At 40.5% G+C, this 25988-nt stretch overlaps 1 protein-coding gene across 2 annotated transcripts in view; it reads right to left on the bottom strand.

Annotated features, from left to right (window-relative positions):
• Positions 1–25988, bottom strand: part of ap1b1 (adaptor related protein complex 1 subunit beta 1) — a 41314-nt gene that overhangs the window by 6892 nt on the left and 8434 nt on the right. For both annotated transcript variants that reach the window (XM_055161390.1, XM_055161391.1), the window contains exons 6-21: positions 24176–24366; positions 23647–23868; positions 20572–20692; positions 20398–20493; positions 19282–19397; positions 18265–18430; positions 18074–18172; positions 16686–16945; positions 14778–14979; positions 12853–12882; positions 11473–11610; positions 9886–10031; positions 9182–9311; positions 6610–6694; positions 6004–6090; positions 5478–5632 (exon numbers count right to left, since the gene is read on the bottom strand). In XM_055161390.1, the coding sequence (XP_055017365.1) occupies positions 5478–5632; positions 6004–6090; positions 6610–6694; positions 9182–9311; positions 9886–10031; positions 11473–11610; positions 12853–12882; positions 14778–14979; positions 16686–16945; positions 18074–18172; positions 18265–18430; positions 19282–19397; positions 20398–20493; positions 20572–20692; positions 23647–23868; positions 24176–24366 (2244 nt within the window). The remainder of the gene's footprint in view (positions 1–5477; positions 5633–6003; positions 6091–6609; positions 6695–9181; positions 9312–9885; positions 10032–11472; positions 11611–12852; positions 12883–14777; positions 14980–16685; positions 16946–18073; positions 18173–18264; positions 18431–19281; positions 19398–20397; positions 20494–20571; positions 20693–23646; positions 23869–24175; positions 24367–25988) is intronic.

The following is a 25988-nucleotide window of genomic DNA, read 5'->3' as shown; positions in this document are numbered from 1 at the left end:
ACCATGGGGACATGAGAGGGCCAGAGAGAACAAGCTGCTCCATTTCAAAACAGTGGCCTGAATCCTTTCACATCAGATTAGCAGAACTAAGTAAATAATGTGCATCTATACAGTATAGTGACATTTGTGTTAGAATATGTGGATAAAAAGAGCAGTTTTCAATTATATTTGGTGAAATGGTGTCAAGGAGGTTCATGTATAAGGCTCACAGCAAAAAAAGCCCAGGTTTAACAGGACATTGTGCTTGTGTCTGGAAAAAAAATAAAAAATAAAATAAAATTGTGGGCTTTTACCTCAGCCTAAACATCACAACAAAAAGCCGTGCAGATATGTGCACTTCTGACGAGCAGCTGCACACCACAGTGTCACAGATTAAGAACATAACATTATAGAACAAAGTGAATAAAGAGCAGTGGGTGTAAAAACGGGGATAGATTGGAGCAATGACATTTTTAATAAATTTCTTTATTATTTTGAATAATAAAGAAATTCAAACATGCACAAATCTCTCCAAATACAACTTCAGAGGGTCAATGAGAAAGAAACTACTACTACATGGTTAAAAGCTCTGAAAAGACATTTTGCAGAATGTGTCAGCTTTAAACAAAAAAAATATATGTATATTTTAAATGTTTGCCTTTTTGACTCGGATCAGAAGACCCTCTTCCTATTCTGAATGTTTACTGTGAATATAAAGACATCAATTTTCGGTCTTGTCCCCTGCAGAAGAACAGAGACCATATCCAAGAGCCTACAGAACTGCTGTAGAATTGATGTCATACACCCGTAGTTCTCAAGTACCAGTCAAGGTTTGGCTTTCCAGGCACCACCAGATCTAAATCAAGTCTATGACACACTATTCCAGGTCTAATTTTGTGCTAAACCAGATCTAAAAGTGAACTACATCATTTTCACTGCAGTTCTAAACAAGAGATTACAAGAAAAGTGAATAAACTGAACAATCAAGTAGCACCTGAAGGAGCTCACAGAAACAAGTATTGTGCTTTAATAAAAGGCACTTCATGATCGTGGTGTATGATTAGTATGTGGATCTCCATGTACAATGCAAAACGGAGGTTAGCAATTAGTTGGTGACCTACTGTTAGACAGGGATACAACTGGATCAACTAAGCGAGGGCAGAAGGCCTTTAGTATTTTAGTCCATTCATTGGTCAAAAGTCATCTTATTTAGATGATAAGGATTTCTGTGAGACAAAAGCAAGGAGAGGTGAGTGAGCTGAAGATTTGGTATTTTTGGGTATTTATCTGTAACAAATAGCAAATTAAAGTCACACATTTTTCCTAGTGCTTTTTTCTGCATAAATAGTAGTTTTTGCATGAACTCCCCCAGCAGGTGTAGTCTTGTGAGTGTAGTTTGGGTCAGATACACAGAGGTACATAATTGTTTTTTGTTTTTTTTAGTCGACTAACTGAGGCAGCACATGTCTTATGTCAACTAAGGATTTCTTTGGTCGACTGCAGCCTTAAACTAAACCTCGTGCTGAACCATAGTGCCGGGCTGTTGTGAATGTGACATAACAGTGATGGATGGATTACACTTTAGTACAGGCACTTGTTGTTGTTTACAGCCTTTTGATTAGTCCTGACTAATGGCCGTGAGTAACATTAGCAGTGAGTGGTGTGGGGGGTGAGCGGAGGACAGAGCGTGATATTAGAGGCGGCTGTAGTGTCTCTTCTCACAGGGCTGGAGATGCATTAGTGACCCAAGAGCACAGCAGCTGGCTCAGGCTCAACACACCTCAGTATATGAATATGAATATAAATATGAATCCATACCAGAGACCAATCAATAATACTAAATCTATAATGATTTCAACAAGTACTGATCTTGAAAAAGCGCATTTAAATAGGACAATGTTGAACCTTTGTTGAATAGTTTTAGAATGATCTTGATCTTTGTTAGAACTAGTACAGGCCACATGGTAAAAAGTACAATTCAAGTATATATTAATATTGAAATCTGCAATGAGTCGAGTATTAGAACTGAGGTAGTATTGTAACACTAATGTGAACAGCTTAACTATGAAAAAAGTCAATGTAGACTAATGCTAGACTAATGCTGTGTTCCACGCAAGGAGGTTAGACATGTCCCAGGAGAACATTACAAGTGTTTACTTCAGTGTTCCACCTCAATTAAGTTATTAAAACATCACATGAACGTGTAAAGTAACATGTGAAGCAACAGAAAATGGTCAGACCTCACCTGTATAAAGTGTTTACATTGTTTATGTGCAGGTTAACCTCAAATCTTTTGTGGTGATTACATTGCTGTAAAGCATCAAAGTTTAGAGTCCTCCCATCACTTCCCAGTGGGAATTACCAGCGTAGGCAGTTTTCCAGAGCAATCTTTCAAGTCGGAGAATTCCCAGTTACCAGTTACCTGGAATGCACCATAAACTAAAGGGTTAACACAAAATATATCCCAGAAATGCAATGTCAAAAACTGAGCACTATCAGACATAAAAGAGCCATAAAACAACCTGATAAGATGTAAGATGCTAATACATCCATCACTCTATGGAGTTAGAATACTGTTGAGTCATCACTAAGTTTAGTGTTAATATCTTCATCTGCATCTTAATATCCGTTGGTTTAACATTAGGCTAATTGAACTGGTCACGACACAATCATAACCTCTTAAGAATATTTGGATTACCAAGACAGCAGGTCCCACCTAAATTTCTTTTGTGCTTGTCCATGTCAGAATACTTCTATTCACTGACCACTTCTCTTTACAAAGCCTTCCTATTGTTCTCATTTAATAAGAACATGGCCAAGTGGAGTGTCAAACAAAGCAGAGACACCTACACCATATGGTTCTACTAGAGAGAGAGGATCTCATTTACACAATCTAATCATGTTTATGTAGTTGACAAGGGATTCCTAAATTAGCTCAAAACAAGAAACTGACACTAAGTCACAGTGTAAGTTTAGGCTTATTGCTTTTTTCTTTTTTAAACAACTATTATGCAATTTTCTGACCTAATATAATAAAATAATATAATGTTGTTTCATCGGCAAAAATAGACTTGAAATTGTGTTTTCACACGTTTAACACACAAACTCTGCATATTTAGGCTGAAAACTTCACTCAAACGGAAACCACTGTTCCATCTTGTGATGTCATGTGTTAATACAGTACGTGCTCCACCACTGTTTAAACTCCATACACCTTCACTTGAATCATTTGGATTTGGATAATTAGCCCTGGAATGACCAAACTCTACTGAATTAAAAGATAAATGGTAGCTGTTATCTTAAAAACTATCACCCACATCATGATATCTGAAGCAGAGCATTTGGAGATATAGACAGACTAATAATGCACGATTACTCAAACAGCAGCATGATATAAACAGGATGCATGAAGCTAAGCAGTTCTGGCTCTGGTTAGCACTTGGATGGGAAACTGCAGTGGGGCCCCAGTGGCAAAAACTGTTGTAGTGTCCTTAGGCAAGGCACTTAATCCACATTGCCTAGTATTAAAGTGGTGTGTGCATGAGTCTTGCTTCCATCAGTCTGCCCCGGTGCAGCTGTGGCCACAATCACAGCTGATCACCTGTGAGTGTGGAGTAAATGTATAATGGTGTAAAGCGTCTTTGAGTGCCCAAAAAGGTGCTATACAAAACTGATCCATCATTATTATTATTTATTATAACCATATTATCAACCCAAAACATGCTACAGGTCTCCAAGAACAGTTGATAGTCAAGGTCAGTTAAATACAATCAATCAATCAATCTGCCCAGGGACGACAGGTGGAAATTAGCACTGATGCTACAACCTGATGTACAATGCATCTCTCCTGTCGACATTGATGTGAAATTGTGCGCTGTCCCTGTCTCAAAATAAATTAAATAAATACAAATAAAAATAAATAAAAAATATTATCCTTCTAAACATATCTCTTATCATGATAAATTTGAAAATCCGTAAAAGCTCAAATCCTGCACAACCCGCAGCAGAATAAAGCAGAGTTGCCAGACCTGAGCCTTTTCATTTCAACGGAATTTTACATTCCTTAAAATGTCTGATCTGGTGTAGTCTAGACAGGAGCAAACAGAGACAGGTAATGGCACCTTGTGAGGGGATGTGATGTGAGAGCGACCAGGGAGGAGGGAAGAGGCAGAGAAGGAGCCAAGGTCAGGAGGATAGGGGCTGACAGGAGGACAGGCTAATGAGCCAACAGGCCAGTGCAGTCTGACACGGCACATTTGTATGAAGGCTGTGCACAGAGCACAGGTTAGGGTTAGGGGCTACACAGAACCACCACACGCAACAGTATAAGTGGGACTTAACACCAAAACATTTTTATTCTTTAAGTGCCGTATTGATAACATCAATAAGAAGAGCTGGTATCAATATATAGTATCAGTATATAGTACTGATTGTCACATGGCTACTCTCCAGTGTTCTCCTCTCCCCCATCACAGTTCTGTTCTCTTCTCTGTCACACAAGAGAATAGCAGTCTCAGAGGTTTTAGGGAGTGTCTGCCTCATTTCTAATGTGTTCAGATACAACTGAGCCTGACATCAGGGCAGTGTGTGCATTGCTGCTGATCGATGGCTAATATCTGTGTGTGCATATTGAATTATTTAACAGCACTCGTTTTAAAATGATTACTGGACCAATTTGCACAGATTGGAAACCGACCCTGCTTATTTTCATGTGATAAGATAGAAAGAGCTTCTCATACTGGCTCGAACAAATCACTGTCAGCTTAACAGCATTAACTCATGGTGTGATTAAATAATCATGGCAGTTCATTAATGAGCCCTATAAAGCTTTGGGGTCCAGACCAAAGCTTCTGAAGGTCCACATTTGTCTTGGTTGGTTACACTTTTGATTTAATTGTGTTTCATGCACACATTATAATTATATTGCCATCTGCATCTTTGAGAGTTCCCACTTCTGTGATTGGTAAGAAGGCATGAGTGGAGGACCAATAGGAGGAATAGGTTGGAAAATGAGGCTGTGATACAGTTTCACTGTGTCCAGAATGATGAAAATCTGAACACTTGAGACCTCAGAGCAGCACTCCTCCTGTAAGTGATCCACCTGAAGTTCTGTTGTGTCCTATATACTGTCTCCATGGTACATTCATCTTTGTCTGACCTGATATAGGAATGTCATAACACACAAAAAGAGTTCAACTTGTTCAAAAATGTGTATGTTTTAAAATTGTGAAAAAAAATGTGTATATGGATGTGGATACTTCCAGATCCAATTGAGCCTCCTACTACAGGACGTTATGGAGTAAGAAGCAGAAGCAAAGCATTATCAGCTCCCAGCGAGACAGAGAGCAGCGATTACTCAAATATTTGACTGAAACAACACAACTGTAGGCAGGTTTCTTATAAAAGAATCATTTTGGGACAATGCTCTAAAGCTCTAAAGGTTTGTTAAAAACACTCCCCTTTACAGCCTGAAGTATATGAGAGCAGGAGATACTCACTGTAAAAGTGGGGTTTCCTGTCTGCACCTTGAGCTCGGCCAGGACCCAGATGCCGTTGGTGAGTTTGAGGGACTGGTACAGCATGTCCTGGCCATCTACTGTCCTCTTGGCGATGGTGAACACATTACTGCCCTGGAGCTTGTTAGAGGCTGCATCTGTTCACACAGTTCACACACACACTTACAACAAGGACTGAGAATCAAAAGCGACATTTTGGTCAGAATTATTTTAGAACGCAATAGTTGTAAAAAATAGGATTTTTTGCAAACTGGGTTAGTAATATGATTTGTCAGTCCAAAGTGAGAAGCTTATTCTGCTTTTTGATCTGATCATCGACTTGAGAACAAATCTTTTTGGAACTAGAACAAGACATTTGGCAAACGCTGAGGTGGTAAAAATATATATATATATGTGCAACATTCTCAACCACTACACCTCTGACAAGCACAGTCATGTGCTTTTTTGTGTGAGTGTATGTGAGTGTGTGAGTGTGCATGTGTGAGTGAGCGTGTGCATGTGTTCATACCTGAGTTTAGGTGGCAGTCTTTAATCTGGAACTGGGTCTCATTGTCATTAGGGATGTCTTTCCATGTGACCAGGAACACTTTACTCTCTGTGGATGGAATCATACAAATATATATATGTGCATTCATAAAACGTAACAGGAGTGCAGAACAGTGAAAATATCAAACTTACATCAACACGTTTAAACAATTCAACAGGCTTGCATTTACATACATACTACATCTAGAGTTCTATAGCATTTATCTGCATTTTTTAATCAAGAAATCTGAGTGAGTTAATGTGATTATTTTTGTGATATTGTGGCAGTAATAAAAGCTCATTACAAGTGTCTTATCTGAAGTAAATGCCATAAGCAGTAACCTGTTCATGACTAGTGCTTTCTGTTTATTCTGCCATATGAGCTCCTCCTGAGCATGTAGCCGGAGTAAAAGCTGTGTCTGTATGTGTGTGTGTGTGTGTGTGTGTGTGTGCACTTGGAGCTGCTGTGAGGATGAGGAGGACACAGAGGCTCTTGATTGCAGCGCGCGGGGCACATCCTGACGTCCCCGGCCTGGAGCGTGCGTCAGCTCTGGAGTCTATTCACAGTGAAGGAGGCGCACGCACTTACCCATCTTCCCGTCCTCGCTGAAAAGAACGCTCATGGGGTACTGGCAGCTGAAGTAGAACACGTCAATGTTGTTCTTTACAGCCACCTGTCGAGCAATAAGATAGGAGAGGGGAGAGGGGGAGAGAGAGGGAGAGAGGGAGAGGGGGAGAAGGAGAGAGAACACAGAAACATGAGTAATTACCTGTGGAGTGCCCTTCAGGAGCAGGGTGCTGTGTGAAGGGTCTGTTTTTTGCACATTTTCACACCAGAACACCACTACAATCTACAGACACTTTATGGACCTGTTTGAACACACAAGCATGTGGAGCACAGGAGGACAGCGGGCGTCTGACACTGCATAACTTATAGTAATGACATGTGCTTTGAGACATTCACCCACAGACAGGATGTGTTCAGAAGAGCCGTAACACCTCAGAGGAGCTCATCTGCACTTAAGCAGGAGATAGGGACACTGACTTCACCCATTTTCATCACAAGTTCTTACTAATGTTAAAGCTTTAAAATTTTAAAATAGAGATGCACTGATACAGCTTTTTCAGTTCCAATACGATTGATATTATATTTTTAAGCATCTGCCAACACCCGATATTAACCAATTCCAGTGCAAAGGTTTGTTCTCACCCTCTAATTTAGACAAACACGTTCAGCAATGCAAGAGAATGTTTTATCCAGTTTAGCATTTTGTATTTCAGTCTTTTGTCAAATGATATATTTTTTATTTTAAATGCTTGGATACAAAAAAATATGAATTATGAATGTGAACTGACTCCCAATTTTAAAACATATACGACAAATCTTGCCCTGCATAATCACACTGTTCATCTGAAAAATCAAAATAAGACATCAAACATCATTCCATCCCAACAGACAATGAGACAAAAACACCAAAAGTGCACCAATTCTTATTCATGTTTTCTTCTTTTAAAATGTCATCGAATCAGCTTCATAAAACGATATAAATACTTCTACTATAGCCTAAAATAAAGTGCAGTGGTCGGAGCAGATGCCAGGGTAAAATGTGTGATATTTTTGGTGGTCTTTCATGTGAGGATGAGAGGGCTGCAGAGCTGGATCACAGGCCTGAGGATGAGGAGTGCACAAAGTGCTGAGTAAAAGGACAGGCTCTGGGCTGAGGCTGCCAGCTGGGCCTCTACATTATTCACCAGGACACCACCTCTGACTGCAGCACACACAGGTGACACAGGGACAGGAGGCTTTACAGGTCAAATGGAGAAAAATGTAGCTTGGTGGTTTGTAGAAATGCATTTGGCGTGAATGACGAGCTTTTTGTGCTTTGGAGGTGCTACTTTGACTGATTGTGTAACTGTCCTGGATGTTAAAAGATTGATTTGTGAAAGGGGCGAGGAATAAGACAAAAAAAATATCTCAGAATAAGTCACCATTTTGAATTTATCATCAGTTTACACCTAGCAGCTTTATAACGTGGTATCAAAGCACTTTAGAAGTTGACCAGTCAGATTAAAGACTGATAATGTATAAATCTCAATTTACAGTGACAGAGAGCAGAAGACAGAGCAGTGTCTCTGCTCCTCTGTGACTCTTATCTCCTCTGTACACATGTGCTCTGAGCTGTGACTCAAACACATCTAATCCCCCCAGACTCACTGCACCCAACAGGCACCAACACACACGCACACACGCACGCACACACACACACACACACACACGCGCACACACACACACACACACACACACGCACGCATACGCACGCACACGCGCACACACACACACACACACACGCACGCACACGCACGCACACGCGCACACACACACACACACGCACGCACGCACACGCACGCACAGGATCACAGCCTGGGGCCAGGGGGAGCGAATATCCACAAACTAGAAAATTCTATAATATTGTAAATTCTGCTATAGATTTAGGAGCTGTCCTCCATCTATATTAGAACTAAAGTAATTTTTGGTTGAGACAGTGTATGTTAATAAACTGATTTAGTCATTCTTTTCCCTGCATTTGCAGTATATGTGTACATGTACACATATACACATATGCCGGCTTGAATGACCAACCTCTGGAGTACTGGGCTGTTGCCGTTAAGCTACTGCCATCAGGCCACTTACAATGTTACAACATGAACCTAATTACACACACAACACAATCACATATAAACACAGCCTGGTGTGCAGCTCAGGGACACAACGGCAGTATGACCTGATCAAAATGTCACTGCAGCAGCCTCTCAACAGGCCTTTAGTACCTCCAGAGCCTCTGGTGCTCACCTGGTTTTGTGATGATTTATTGTACATGTTCAAATGATATTCAATAGGTCTGATTGAGACTGATGGAAATGTTCCTTTGGCAGTGTGAAAAGGAGAGTGCTTTTCTGCACCACTCCGAAATCACTCTTTTATTACAGACAAGTAGATAAATAAAAACCTTACAGAGCCTTCTGCAGACAGCTGAAAATAGGCCTGAAACCTTGGTGTGCAGTGTATACAGTATTCTATAGTAGCTGTACCCACGCTGCAGTGTAAGTGAAAGCATACACATTATGTCCATACAGCCCAGTGTAACAGATGTGTGTATTACCTGCAGGTTGTTGAGAGGCTCCATCTTCATGACGGGGCCCAGAGTGTTGAGCGGGAGGGCCACCTCGATGCTCTGATTTGGGCTCAGAGGAGTCAGCACCTGGAGAGGACCTGCAGGAGCCAGGCCGAAGCTGGAGGACACATCATCATCATCAGTGTTCCAGTAGCATATCAACACTTACAGTTAAACCTTTAACATGCACTATGTAACATGCTGGTCCACTACTAGCTCAACTCCATGGGGATGTGATTGCTTTTTCTAGAATGTTATCAATAGATCAACAGATCAATTACCACTGAGAAAAGCAGGTGGAGCCAACAGGTCAAGTTACAGGATCGACCGTGCTCACAGTAAGTTTTATGCCATACTGTAGAAGATTTGAGGTAAAGCAAAAACATCTCAGGTTTGCTGGCAAGTAGCCAAGGGCCTACCAGAAAAGCTACATAATTATTATCATAACATAAATAATGTGATATGCACAAGAATGAATGTCGGATGTTAGCATGTAACTAAATTATATCCACATCGACTTTAATGGGATCGGTTTGAGGTGCTGTTGGCAGATCTGAACAACAGTGAATGTATAAGGTTTGACTGAGGATCAATCGAACATTGCTTTGATGGAAAGTACAATCTAGTTTTTCTTTGCTTCCATAGAAACATGTGGGTTCAGATGGTCCTAACAAGAACACTGGTGGACTGACCTGTTTCTGTTGAACTGGATGGCGAAGTCAGTCATGACGGACATAGCCTTGTTGGTCAGAGTCATCTCCATCTGGATGACCCCAGACCTGCGGGCGAACGTCCCAGAGATCTCCAAACCTTTGCCCTTCATCGCAGGAAGCCAGACCTGAGACAGAAACACCAAGTTTCATAAGTTAAGGCATTACACTGGGACTAATATTGACACATATATTTTAAGGCATTATTTATTTTTTGTTACTTTAGGAATGGCCATATGTTTCTTTTTATTTTTTACCAACACTTACATGTAATATATGTGTTGCTGTTGTGGCCAAAAAAACACATTTAGTAAGTAAACTTCACACATTAACTAAGATTAACAAATTATATAATATCCCACATGAATGCATTGACATATTTTTATAATGAACCTTGTATTTCCATTGTAACTCACTAGTATGACAATAACATGGGCACATACAGAGTGAGGGAAGCTTAAAAATATTGGTGCTACATAGGGCTGGGCGATATGGATCAAAAAATATATCTCGATATATTTTGCTATATCTTGATATACGATATATATCTCGATATCTGTACAGGAAAAAATAACTCCCTAAAACTGAAAACTGCAAAAACAAATATGCCAAATTCCACAAGGTCCTTTTTTTAAAAATTAAAGTGTAAGGGGTTGGCAGTTCATATAGGAACATTTAAGATTACAAAAAACCCTAATTACATAAATAATAATTTAACTGTAAAATAAAAGAAGTAATACATATTTCCTTCTTTTCATTCATAAATAAAACAACTCAACACAAGGTCATCTTTGTATTAACTCTGTTATCCAGACCAGAACCAGAACCACGAGCTCCTTTAGCAGAGGAAGTTCAGGATGTTCCTTATTTCAACCTATCCATGTTCCTATCCCGCGGTAAGGAGCTCTGAGGTTTTCCACAATCCACTGCAGATCACGACTCTAGAGCCATATCAGCCCGTTTAAGATTGTGTTTTTTTGTTTTTTTTTGCAGCTTTGAGCAGACCTGTTTACTTTTTACAGAAACGAAACTTAAAAAGCGCATGGCTAATTTGCATAAACAAAGCACTCCACGTGCCACTCATGCAGTTCAACTTCTTTTGGACTAAAGGACACGACCTGGTGGAATATGAGATGTGCTGCTGATGGCCTTGTCTGTAAATGGTGGAAAAGTTTCATGACGCTAGAAGCTTTTTACTGGCACTAACTTTCGCATTCACGGCGGTAGTGAGAAGTGAATGAAACACGAGCGAACAAAATCAGGGAGGTGGGGGCGCACAGGTGGCGACAAAGAAAACAAGCAAAGCGGCGAAATTAGAATTGAATATAAGCATTATATCGATATATACGATATGTCAGAATTCATATCGAGTTTAAAAAATATCTCAATATATTTAAAATATCGAGATATCGCCCACCCTTAGTGCTATATCAGGATGTTTTTTCAATATAAGACCAATGTTGATAAATGAGAGAAAAAAATATTATATATTGTAAATCCCAAGTCAAATCATGAGGTAGTGTCTACTTATAAAGATCACATTAGTTTTAGAACTTGATCAACACTTACCGTTTTGGGTGGACAGTAGGCTCCTGTTGGCATGCCGACCCCTCCACTAAGATCGAACAGGTCATCCAACCCTCTGCTGGCAGGGGCGGGGAAGGACTGGGGCATCGATGAGGGAGGGGCCCCAAACCCTGCTCCCATCTGAGAAAAGTGAAAGGAGGAGGATGAGTGAGATGGCAACACGCAAGCAAGTTTTAGTATCACCCAAATGAGTAAGTATTGTAGAGCTGTAGTTGACATGCTGCCAAACCATTAATCGACTAAAAGGGGGCGTGTCAAAAGCTCCCAAAACTATTACATATCTCTGTTTATCTGACTCACAAGACTACACCTACAGGGAAAGTTTATGCAAAAACTACTACTTATGGAGAAAAAAAAAAGTATTAATATAAAGACAGATTCAACTTGAGTGAATCATGCGCTTAATCTGCTTTTATACATAGAAATACCAAAATCTGTTGTCCCATAAAAATACCTGCAATCTACACAGAATAACTGACTAATATAAATTTTGGTCAACTAAGATCCAACCTAATCGCCTGAATGCCTCAACAGCTACAGACCTACAATACCAATAGATAGGGGTGGGACAAGACAGAATTTTCACGAGATGAGACATGAGAGAGTCCGCAAGAACGAGACAAGACGAGATTTTGAAATAATTTATAATAATCTGATCTAGTTATAAAAATCACTAAATTAAGTCATTTTCATCATCTGCTTTTAATAGCCTAGAAACATTGTAAGTTAAACACATAGGTCTATTTAAACACTTGTGTAAACCCCCACATGCATCACTACAGTTTATTACAATATACTCAATATACAATGTGTCTATTACACTTCATTTTGATTATTTAAACGATTAGGTCAAAACTGGACCTGCTGCTCTGTCCTCTCTGTTGCTCGAGCTCCCCCCCCCACACATCTGCTGCTCCATACGGATACGGGACAGATATGGGACGGATACGGGACGGATACGGGAAGGATACGGGACGGATACGGGACGGATACGGGACGGATACGGGACGGATACGGGACGGATACGGGACGGATACGGGACGGATACGGGACACTGCGTCAATATTGGTCCTATCACTACGAAATATAAACTGGGACATAGTTTAAAATGTTCTCTGTCTCTATATGTGAACTCTCTGGGCAAGTCTCTGTGTAGAAGAGTCCTTTAGCTACAGCTGCTCAAAGTTACACAATTTTCTGGAGCTTGTAAACCTTTCATGCCCATGCCAAATGTAAAGACGTAGGATAAAATCTAATTTTTCCCGCGTGCACATAGTCTCATGGCAGTTTGATCTTGCCATCTCGTGGCACAAGTTCTCGTCCCATCCCTATCGATAGACAAATGATTTTAAAATGACTTACAGCAGGATTTCCCCCAAGATCTCCACCAAGCTGCACAGAGAAAGACACAAGAGTCAAGAAGGGCTATCATGGGTTAGACATGATGAACGATGGTGGAGTGAAGGGTGGTCCAGAGGGCTCAATGACAGCTATGATGTGGTGAGGTTTACGTCTATAAATCGTTTTATCCCCCAACAAATTCAGTGCAAAAACAAATCTAGGGTCAAGTTTCTAGCTTTTAAATCTGTGCAAGGAGGCATTATTTAAAAAGGTAAGGAGGATCAGTGAGCTGTGTTTCTTCATAGAGGTTATGCTTTGCCTAGAATGTTCCACAGTATGGAATTATACCCAGGTTAGTTCTGTGGAGAGGCGACCTCTCTCACAGTAAAAATGCATGCTTTCAAGTTGTTGTTGTTGTTTCTTTCTTTTTTTGTTTTTTTTTGCAAAAACCCATAGTTGAATAAATGTAACCCCAAATTTATCCCAAAGCAGTAACAGTGCACAAGCGCAGCATAGGGCAGTTATCACTTTTCTAATTTCATCAACCAGCTGGACAATCTACACCACCAGTGTCACATATGTGTCCAACGGGTGTTTACTCAGATTAGGTTGGAGTTTTCATCTTTTGGTTCAGTGAAGCTTCTCCAGGCTTTTCAGCTGAGGATGCAGAGGAAAAGTCTGGTTCAAAATAAACTCCCTATGCCCAGGTGTATATTGAGAGTAAGTGATAAGTTTAAAGCAGTACTATGGAACATTCCAGGCACAGTTTGTAACGTCTTCATGAAGACAAGCAAGTGGCGTGCCCGAAAAGTTGCATTGTGCCTCTTTAAATGTGGCATAGCTCTTCAAGTTTATTCTACATTGACAAGGAATCTTTCATTTTGTGGTCAGGAAAAGGTACACTTAACCTAACGGAGCTACTCAGGGTCCATGTGACTAGTCCAGGAAGCTAAAGTGCAAAAGGACACTGAGAGGACACAGGACTGGGTAACTGGGAGACTATCCTGTACTGGACTGGCCTCTCCAGACAAACCTGAGTGGGGCTGTAGTCGGGGGGAGAGGGGGACTGCTGTGAGAGCTGAGGAGACTGTGGAGTTTCCGCACGTATGTTCATGTGATGCTGAGAGAAAACACAGCCTCAGGTCATGCACTTAGAATGGAACAATGGTCAATGGTGATGAGATGTGGAGGCTGTGTCTGGAACCAGGCCTGCTCTCCTACTGTGAACTGAGTAGTCTGGAACTATAGTGAACACATGTCCACTCCTGTCCTTACATCACGTGTGACTACCTCTACCATCTGACCTCCTTAATCATCCAGTAGATAAGGGTTTAGATGGCACTGGAGGGGACAAGTTTGTCTAATACAGTTAACTAACTAACTTAACACTAAATCTTTTTTTTTTGCAACAGTTCCAGGTCTCTTTTGGCAATTTTAGTGCAAACTAGGTATGTCTAAAAAAAAAAAAATCCTACTTCCAGTGACCACTGTAATTTTAAGTACAACATGACATCACTCATGACTTCCTGAATCACAGCCAGGTCTTTCTGATTACAAACCTCATAATCACACTGTTCCTCATATGTCCAACCCCCCCCTTTTCTCCTGCTCACACTCTCTCACTCTCTCTCTATTTGTGGTTGTGGGTAGAATCGTTTAGTGCCCCTTTAAATCAGCTGAAAGCCATTAAAAGCTACACGACATCTTATCAGGATTCCTGAGCTAACACCTTCTGCAACAGTGCAGAATACTACAGTACATGTGCTGGTGTCAGACACAGTCTACGCTATGGCCTCATGTAGTTACCGGCTCAGCATCATCCCCCATCTGCAGCAGCAGCAGCAGTGAACAGAGCAGAGAAGAAGGTCAGAGAAAAGAGCACATAAGAAGAGGCTAGTGTGACCCTGTAGTCCCAGAGGTTCAGTCCCAGTGCGTGTGAGACATACCAGGCTGTCGAGACCTCCGCCCAGCAGGTCCATGGCTCCCATCTGCAGGCCAGAGGAGGGGGGTGGGGGGCCAGTGGTGGTAGGTGGGGTTAGGTCCAGGTTCAGTAGGTCCCCCAGGAGGTCTTCTTGTGAGGGGATAACAGAGGGCGTAGCCTCAGGGACAGCTGCAGAGGCTGGCTCTGGGCTCTCCACACTCTCTCCACTGAGCAGCATACAACAGGAGACAACAACTCAGAAATATATATAAAACTCATGTCGATAAACCCATGTTTAAGGTTTAATCAAAGTAAACATAAACAAATATGGACCCGGTCAAGCAGAAGTAAACAGCAAGGCCAAAAATTCAAGTTAATGCATCTGATATAAAAATGTATTCAACAGATACATATGTACTCTAGTTTATGAAACTGTTGACCTTTTTTCTGTACCATTTTTGGTTCTATACGTTTTAAACAGACCATGTATGAAACATGGAACAAAAATTATTTCCCAAATTTCAAAGACCTGCAAATCATGTAAATAAATGGATGTATTTCATCATATCTTGTGTTATTCCATCTTTGAACTGTTGATGAAGGTACATGATTTAAAAAAAAAAAAAAAGTATTTAAAATGATAAAAATTTGCTTGGAAGGACTGACATATTTTATAGAAATAGTTTCCTTTCATTTTGAAGTAATATTAAAGTATTCGGAAGAAAAAAGCGACAAATGATGCAAAATCATGCACCTTCTACCTTTTACGATTTTCCCTCTGTTACTTTTCCCTCCGTTACCATGACCTTTCTTAATAAAAAATCTCATGAGTCAAAAAGTAAGAGGTTTTTCAACCTAATCTTGTACCATATGGTAGAAAACTATATGAAGCAAATATTCAAACCAGTTTGTTAAGGATATGTAAGTGAGAACCAAGAGTTATCACTGTTTGGATTTATTGCCCAAAAAGTGCTGCATATTTCATTCCCTCCGTTACCGACATGAATTTTTAAATTTTTTGTCAACAACTTGAAAGAATATCACAGGTTTAACTTGACCCTGTTGGAGTGTAACTCTTTCCTACATTCTGTTACTTTACTTATTTCAATAGTCCCTCTAGTTTCTGAATAAGAGACATTTGAATGTCAAAAATCTGCCCCCGTTTCCCTCCGTTACCACTTGACCAGACCCATATAGTTTTTATACATGAATGGAAATGAAATATGATGACTCTCTATTTTGAATGTGTGTTGACAGATAAGCTCTACTACACTACCAGCCAAAAGTTTGGACAGACTTTATGTATTGTTTTCAAGGGCAGCTGCCCGTGGTGACATTTTGTGGGGGGCAGCATGAGCGTTTATAAAAAATAAAGAAATAATTTTTAAAAAATCGATTGCGCAGGAGTAAATCAGTATAGGACCGCCACTGCACAGAATACTTATACTTTACAAATGATGCCATCAAAATTCCCTGGTGATGTGATGTTCACTGTAGGCATGCACTGTCTGAGGTTTTGTTAGACTTTAATCTGATCTTTATTTTAACACAGTCTGATCAGAAATAGCTGATTTAGTTGGAACTTAAACAGATAAAATTATTTTTTTCTGTTAAACATGTCCCTCTCAAATAACATAAGCTAGTTAGCATTAGCCAACAGTTTTTCAGTTACTCTCAGCTTTGTGTGTAAAATCTGACTCCTAACACTCAGATTGAATGCAGGCTCCTGAAAATGTGCTGTTTAAATCAATTTTGTATTTTTCTTGAGTTTTCAGAGTTTCTTAAGACACTTTGGCAGTGTTTGCATAGCTGTTACTATGGTATCAGCTGAATATTCTGCTATACATATACATGTAGAACACCCCCAGAGTGATATCGCTGAAAAATATCAATAGTCCATATAGTGTAGGAGCAGAACATAGCAGTTACTCACGAGCCAGCGCTGCCCGGGAGCCTCTTGTGCTGCACTCCGCGGCTGCCCTCCACGAAGGCACTGGGGGGCTTGTGGTAGACAGAGGCCAGGGTGCCGATGTGGCAGATGAGCTCCTCCAGCAGGGTGGGCTCGATCAGGTCAGTCTCCTCAGAAATCAGGGGCTTCTCTGCCAGCACCACCTCTTTAGCAGCCACTGGATCTGTGGACAGCAGTCGCCAGTAGATGTAGCCTCGGTCCCTCAGGTCTGGGTTATCGGAGTCCTGCATGCACAACAGGACAGCATCACCACAGCTGCTTTTCGTTTAGGGGGGAAAAATGATTATTTTGTCAAAGAATGACTATTATTGATTTCTGGTCAGCTTTAACCTATGATTATTAACTATTGACGAGGGATGGGATCTCATGAGCTCAAACCGCCACAACATGCACATGGGAAAAACCATCTTGCGAGAGTTTATCCACTGTCTCTAAATTTGGCATGGGCATGAAAGGTTTACATGCCTCGCTCAAGCTCTGGAAAGTTGCGTATCTTTGAGCAGATGTAGCTGAAAGACCTCCAAACTGCAACTTGTAGAACACATATTCTGACAGAGAACACTTGAAACTATGTCCCAGTTTTTATTTCGTAGTGACAGGACAAATATTACCACAGACAATCAGCGCTCAAGTTTGTACAATAAGATAGAAAAAAAACAGAATGAAATATATGTGACTGTAATTCACCTACAGACAGTGCGGAACATGCAGTGTTTTCCACACAACCTTGTTTGAAAAAGATCCACAAAGAGATATTTAGGCCTTCTTCCTCCATAACTTAGTTTAGTTTAAAGTAAGAAAGAATTGTCCTTCTGCAATGTGCATGTACAACAGGCAGCAGTGGGGGAGGGAAGGGGGGGCAGTTTTAGTCTAATCATTTGAATAGTGTAAGAGTGTAAGTGACATATTGTATATTGAGTATATTGTAAAACTAAGTAGTGATACATGTGGGGATTTAAACAGGTGTTTAAATAGGCCTTGTGAAAATGACTTAACTAGATTAGATTATTGTAAATGATTTTAAAGTCTCATCTTCTGTCTCATGTCAGCCCTACTATTGACTAAACATCGATATTTTTATTCGCCTGTAATTTCAAGATCTCTGTGTCCCGAGTTATTGTTATGATTTTGGTCCATTTGTCCACAATGGATGGTACTGTCAGTGTGTGTTGAACACCATAACAAATACGTCATTTGATTATGTAATTAAATTAATAGCTCTGTTTAGTAAAAAAGAAAAAACTTCCACCAAGATTATTCATCAAAATACTAACAGCACTGTTTTGTTTTTCAAAATGTACTGCAATAGCACTTTGTTAGATCTATGCTGGACCTGACGTCTCCTGACTCACCTGAGTGGCCAGACTGAGCACCTGCTGCACCAGCTCCTGTGTCTCTGTGGGCTTCTTCAGGAACAGTTTGACAATGCCCGTCAGCAGCTGTAACTGCACCTGTGGCACAAATGAGCACAACACATGATGTAAACATGTACAATCCTAGTCCCATGGTGTGTCAGTCATTAGGACTGTGGCGCTAGTCCTACCTGAGTGCTCTCATCATGGAAGCCCTCGAGGAAGCTCTCCAGCAGCTCATCTGCATTGTCGATCCTCTCTGCATACTCGCCAACGATCCAGATCATGGCTGCCCGGGCCTCCGGCTCATCCAGGGAGTCCAGGTTCTCACACAGGGTGGCAATCACACTCTCATACCTGAGAGATGGTCAAAAATGTAATTCTATTAATAATGAATGAATTACTAATGGTAACTAACTTTGGGCCTTGTGATCCAACACATTAAAAGGTTCTATATTACCCTAAACTGACCGATGTGAGCCTTTAGCCATGTTATAAGTGAGTTATCTGATCAAAAACATTTGACTTGTGTTTTATTTCATTCATACATGTCATCTCCAAAGCTCAAAATGCTCTGTTCCACCTTGTGATGTCATGTAGTGGTAGTTTTCAAGTCAACAGCTACCGTTACCTGTGAACTTTAGTTCAGTAGAGATGGGAAATTCCAGGGCAGAAATTAACCAAATGATTATAGTGACAGTGTATGGAGTTTAAAAACACAGTGGAGCACTTCCTGTATTACCACATGACTTCACAGGGTGAAAAAAAAAAAAACTCTGAGAGGATGGGAAAAAACTCTGCAGGGTTTGCCTGGCAAACGTGTGATTGAAACAAAACAGTTCCCGGTATGTTTGTGATGAGGAAACGACATTATAACATAGATCAGAAAATAGCCTAATATGGGCCCTTTAAACCTTTCGCTGTAAAAATGTGTTTAAATGTAAACAGACAGTTGATTCTTGGAGCATAGACGGCTGTATAATACAGCTCATAGATCACATAATTACTCGTTGTGAATAACAAGCTTGTCACCTCTGTTCTATAAATGTAAAGTGGTTGCAGAACAGCATTAGCATAAACTTCATTAAGGCGCCTGGACTGACTGTGCACTTAGTGTTAGAGAAGTGTAGAGCCAGGACGTGGAATGACACAGCACAAACTGAAACAGTGACTGTGACGTTAGCGTAGCCACGTAGCACACGTCTTACTTGTTGGGATATTTGCGGAAGATGTCCTTGATGACCACGATAGCCTCCTGCACCACGTAGTTGACCTTGGTCTGGATCAGGTCCAGCAGCGTGCTCACACAGCGCTCTGCTGATTGCTGCACACACACAGGGCACAGGGCAGACGCAAAATGAGATGTTATGGAAATTGGACTTCAAAAGGCCAAATATTAGCATATTTTACATTTGTTTCATCAGGTTGATTTTGGCTACAAAGATACAAAGAAACAGTGTGTGGTTGATGTTCCACCATCTATGTGACATCATTCTCCAGATTAAAAAGTTTGGAACCATTAAATATTGAATATATAATGCTATATTATGAAAACGTGAGCTGTCAGTTCAAAGTGTACACTTTGAAGGTCATATTTAATAAGGCACGACCAATATACTGTTTGGCCCATGTTATCAGGATATAGGAGCCAAAATCCTACATGCATAGAGTAATGTGTAGTGTGAGTGAGTGACTGCGCACATGCTTTTCCAATGAGCCTGTGGAGTGTACAGGTCTCTGTGTGGAGAAGTGAATAAGACGAGGGCGACCGGGGCGAGCTGGTGACCAAGTGCCAGTTATTATGTGCCTCACCACAAATAAAGGTGAAAACTCTTGAGCAAGGGTTTAACAGCCAAATAGTTTCATAGTGTTGGTAGCCTACACTAAAGCAGCGTGGCATTTATTTATTTAGTGCACAACAAAGCTTTAAATCATATACTACAAAAACATATCACAAGAAAGGGTTCAAGCAAAATAAATGCCTATGCCATCGCCGCACCCCCCTCTCCCCTCCCCTCCCTCCCCTCCCCCTCCCCTCTCCTCTGATTCCCTCCTCTCGTCGGATCTGCATCAATCTCATGATTGACCTTGAGCGCCTTTGGCTGACGGAAATCTGTCAGTGATGGAAAACTTTAATCCATATATACCCATAGAGTTATATAGATGCCTGCCCTCCATCCAGAGCATAAGCTTTCAAAATAGTCGTTGAGCTGACTATGTAACTACATTTAAAATACTGCAACTGCATGTGACTCCAAAAAGAACTATTAATACAGAAAAGTACAAGGAAAAAGTGCATAGCCCTACACATTGGGAGTACATACCTCCACTTTTATGGCACAGCGGCCTATGGCTCGGACTGCCTTTCGCACAAAGTCCACGTCGACCTCAGTGGCATACTCCTTCAGCTCTGCCAGCACCTGCAGCAGCAACACACACACACTTGATATAGGACGAAGCAAGAGATTTGTAGTTTATAGACACTAATGAGAAAAGACCTGAGCAATGTTAGCCTGAGAGGCCAGTCGAATCATGATGTCCAGCTTCTCCAGTTTCACATATATGGGATCGTTGTACTTGACAAAGAAAACCTTCATCTCATGTTTCAGGATCTCTGGTCTGAAACAAAAAATACAGCAGGTTCAGTTATTACATTCTGCACTCCATCTTGAAGTCATACATTTCAGATAGAATCATTGCTTTACAGGCCTTGGGATTAGGGCTGCAAGATTAATCAAAATCAAATGAAAATGGCAATTTGAATGGTAGCAACTAGCAAATTGCAAAGGCTGCATAGTACCATACTTTCCTTCACAAATAAACATCTGGTCTTATTGTGCATAAAAAACTGCTAACCCTGTAGGTTTACATCTCTACAAACATGTTCTCAAATTCTTGTATGAGTTCGTCAATACAGATTTCAGTCTTTCTGTCAATTCTTCTGCACATGTTTAAAATGAGAATTTTGAACAGAATCGTATTATTAAAACATAAATCACAAATCTAATCAGAATTGCAATGGTGGTCAGAAAAAATGCAATTAGTTTTAGTTTTTCCAAATCCTTCAATCACAGCTGAGATTGCGAGAAACAGTCTGTGATTGCGTGTATGTGATGTGAACGTTCTAACTCCAGTGTCTAGAGTTCTTGCACCCTCTGCTGGATTGTTTGTGTACAGACTGTATTTTTGTGAAATATAGCACGTGGCCTCAGATGAAATCACCAGCATCCTTAAATGTATTTTTTAAGCACAAGTCGACATTAGAGCGCAAAGTTTAAGTTTTATTTCAAAAAGAATAAGATAAGAAGGGCTACGCATTTAGTTCAAAGATATTTGACGATGAAATGAAAAATGAAAAGAACTGGGTTACAGCTTTCCATTATGTTGTACATGCTCAGGAGCTTCACAAGTCGATTAGTTAATTATTTCAAACCTGCACGTAGAATTCATATAATAACATACAGACAGACACAGATATAAACATGCATGCTTTGAAAATGGGATGGGTGAAGTAAAGCTTATACCTCTATATAATACACAACATATTCTTTATTGGAGTATAGTGTAGAGCAGGGGTATTCAACTAAATGTTCTAAACATTCTAAATGTTTTAAAGAGGGGGTATAATACATAATACGTTTTTGGAGCCTTCTACCATGTTATTTTGTTCTGTCATCAAAAACATGCCTGAAGAGGTATTAGATCTCATCCATGCATGTATGAGTAATTAGCGATCTCTCTTGGGGCCTGTTTTAGCTGAAAAACTGCATTTTCAAAGTAATAAAGGTAACATGATGATTAAAATATTTTATGTATTAGCAGTTAATACCCTCATAATACCTCCTCTTTAACACAACATATCCCTAGCATAACACTAGATCTGTATTAGGTATTTGTGGAAAAAAAACAGGAACCAGAACTACGTCAGAATAAAACCAGGAATAAATACTAACCAAATAAAACAAAGTCTAAACCAAATTTGCAAGATGGGCTGTGGCTACAGGTCTGATGTAGTGTATGAATCATAGACGGATTTATGAACAAAATGGAGAAATAAAAACACTAGGATCATGTAGCACTTTTTAATACAAACATTTTAAAGGGACAGTTCGGAATTTTGGACATAGGGCCTCATTTCCTAGTGAGCCAGAGTGTTGGAGATGTGTGGAGACACTTTTTAAAATATTCCATCTAGTCCTTGTATTTGCAGAGGTCACTGGTGCTAGACTAGTGCATGTCAATGGCCATAGTTCTCCTGCCACTAAAAACACCACTCCACAAAACACCTGAAACAAATCTATTATTACACCAGACTGTCCATGTAAATGTGTGTGTTGATAGAATAATGTTTGAAATAAAAATAACCTTGCATCTCAGGAATCATCGCATGTTGAGGGACTATTTTCTCATGTATCAGTCCGCCTCTGCCAAGCTTTCTATCAGGACGTACAACACGCTGTTGCTCCTCAAACATAAATCCTTCAAATGCAAGGTTGGTAAGACTGTTTTTAGTGGCAGGAGAACTATGGCCATTGACATGCACTAGCCTAGCACGACCAACCTCTGCAAATACAAGGACTGGATGGAACATTTAAAAAGTATCTAAACACGTCTTCAACACTCTGGCTCACTGAGAAATGAGGCTCTATGTCCAAAATTCCGAACTGTCCCTTTAAGACCAAAATGATGAGTCTTGACAGCAGCAGCTACAGATGTTTTTTTGTGTGTTTTTCAGTAGAAAGTGAACTCGATAGAGCCCAAAGCGCGCCCATGCTCAGTTCCTAATTAGAACGCGGTGGCTAGTGGGTTAACTATGTACAGTCTATGGTATGAATACAAATAATCGATATGGCAACTGCCCTAATGTGTGGTCATTGTGAAACCTGTGGAGTAGGGATGGGCATTCGATGAAATTTTCTTAATCGACAGTCGGAAGAATTAACGATCGATTAATCATTAACATTTTTAAATTAAAATTATCATCATTATTATTACTATCTGCACTAATCTGCATTAATAAATTCAACTTTACAACATATAAACCGTAACCACTCTAGAGCCACATCAGCCCGTTTGAGATTATAATGTGTTTAATTCAGTTTGCACAACTCTCACAGAAATGAAACTTAAAACCACATCTCTAATTTGCATAAACTAAGGAAGATAAAAATACAACTCTTGTGCACTGATGCAGTTCAACTTCTGTCGGATTAAAAGACATGACTCAGTGGAATACAGGTTAGTGTGACCATATTTGTGTTTGTCAAAACCAGGACACCGTATGGGGGGAGGGAGGTGGGGACTCGTCATCGACATTGAGCGACTCTCACCTGGCAAAGTTTTTCCCACTGGACACTGAAACATATGTGCTGCTTTGTACACTGTGCACATGGACTCACACTTGTCCCAATCGGAATAAGAAGCGTGGAATTTCTTTGGACCCCTCTTTGGTCACACTATGCACAGCAACCTACATTCGGTTTGTCGATTAAAATGAACGTAATCGATGAAATTCTTAATGATCGATTATCGATTAATCGACTAATCATGCCCATCCCTACATGTTGGCTCACCTTCTCTGCACGATGAGGTTGATGTTCCTGAGGGCCACGTACTGCAGCTCGGGCTCCGCAGACAGCAGAGTGACTAAAGGAGGGGCCAGCTTCTTCAGAAGGGTCCCATAGTAGTCCAGGTCTTTAGGCAACATCTCCATGAACTTCATCAGCACTTTGACAGCTGACAGCACCACAGCCGAGTTAGCGTGGGAGAGCCGGGGAGTCACGCGCTCACAGATGCTACAGGGGAAAGCAATCGGTTTAAATGACAGCAAAATTATGGATCTGTTATGAGACTTTTTGGGCCAACTATGATCAGTGAGTAATTTTTTTTAACCTCAATTTATATGCCCAACCAGGTATCCAGTATTTTAAAAAAATTTTTTTAGCATGATAGGTCTCTAAAGAGTACTTATAGTAGTAATTTACAATATGGTGTGAGTCTGGGCCAAGTATCAACTTTGTAAAAGACACATAAGATTCCACAAAATAAAATAGTCTATTTAAACAGAATAACTGAGAGGGAGTAGAGACATGGGGCACTGACCTCTGGGACTCGCGGTCGTCTCGGGGAGTGTAATTGGCCAGACAGTCCAGGATGAAAATCTGGCCCCACTCGGTGCACTCGTTGAGGGCGGTTAGCAGCTTGTTGATGGTCTGGGGGTTTAGGTCCAGCAGGTTACTGTTGGGATGGGACTCTGCGATCTCCGACAGAGCCGCCACCGCGTTGGCCACCACCTGAGAAGCACACGCACAATAAAATACAACTGACAGTTAGCACATCAAATTTACAAGTTAGTGTCAGTCAAAATGAACACATGTCATGTTGTTGTCCATCTGTATCTCCATGTGTTCTAAAGGTGCACTTCTGGTGTTTAATCTTTAATGTCATACTGTAGGTGTAGAACATTGTAGGCAAAGCAATGACATCTCCCTGGAGACAGGGCAGTACCCTCCAAAAAGTTCCATGTATATCTTTAAATGAGGGCATTATATATCTTTTATTTATGGCAACTTCGGTAATACAGGAATTATAAGTCTGAATCTACTCTATAGTGACACTATAGTGACACTCCCCTTTTTTTAGAACTGGCTTTAGTGGTTCTTTGTTGTTCTTGAAAGCTGGCGCAAATACAGCTTAAGCATTCATCTAAATGTAGTAGCATTTTGGATTGTTTCAATTAGCAATTCGATTCACAGAAGCTGAACGTAATGTAATGAAATAAAATGAGAACCAAGTACCATGTCTGCACTTAAGTAGTTTAAGTCTTATGAATCAAACACTCAAAAGATCAGACACAGCACAATATTTAGCAAGTCATTTAAACTTGTTTTGGTGGATAGTACGTGTGGTAAATATTGATGATAGTTTGACATCAGTTAAGTGGCAGTTTGTGGAAAAGGATTAGAAGAAAAGTACAGAAAAATACAGAAATCGACAAGAGTCAATTTTGTGTAATATAGGCATTATTTAGCTAAATAAAGTTGTTACTATTCATTTTTATTAGTCTAATTACAATCATTGTGTAACTAAGGCTACGTTCACACTGCAGCCTGAAGTGACCCACATCCGATTTTTTGGCTCCTATGTGACCTGTATCTGATCTTTTAATGACAGTCTGAACCACACAGATCAGATTTTTTCAAATGCGACCCAGGACACTTGGGCTATGTTCAGACTGCAGGGCTTAACGCTCAATTACAATTTTTTTTGTGTAATCAGATGTTTTTGCGAGGTCGTTCACTTTTCCAATTAAATGTGACTTGTATGTGATCTCCAGTGTGAACATTAAATGCCACAAAAGTGTCCCGCATGTGCACTGGAGACACGACGATGTCAACCGCAGCGAGCGTGCTCTGTGTTTACGGAAGTTGTCCAAACATGGACGCAGAATTGAGCACCTGGAGATTTTAAAGTTCCTCTCGTACCGGAGCCAGAACATGAACAACTTACTTGTTTTAAGGAGGAGATTGAGAAGGAGAAGGACGAGGTTTTTGGCCGTGGTGTTTTGTGGGACAGTCCGTTGAAAGGAACGTGTGGATGTGGAGACGTAGACAAGAGTGGTGAGTGGTGATGTGCTTCACTTCAGTGACACGGAGTTCATTAACAATTGTCGCCTACTTCAGCGCAGAATAGTGACGTTTGTGGCTTGTTGATAACGTGTAGGTGGATGAATGCACTTTGGCCATTCAGACTGAAGTCGCATGTCAAAAGATCAGATATGTATCAGTTTCAGGACCACATATCCAAGTGTCCTGGGTCGCATTTGAAAAAAATCGGATCTGTGTCATTCAGACTGTCATTAAAAGATCAGATACAGGTCACATAGGGGCCAAAAAATCGGATTTGGGTCACTTCA

Source organism: Boleophthalmus pectinirostris, unplaced genomic scaffold, assembly GCF_026225935.1.
Source record: "Boleophthalmus pectinirostris isolate CB_2022bp ecotype Guang Dong unplaced genomic scaffold, ASM2622593v1 HiC_scaffold_4, whole genome shotgun sequence".
Taxonomy (NCBI): Eukaryota; Metazoa; Chordata; class Actinopteri; order Gobiiformes; family Gobiidae; genus Boleophthalmus; species Boleophthalmus pectinirostris.
Note: the sequence above shows the minus strand (reverse complement) of the source record. Positions and strands in the feature narration are given on the sequence as shown.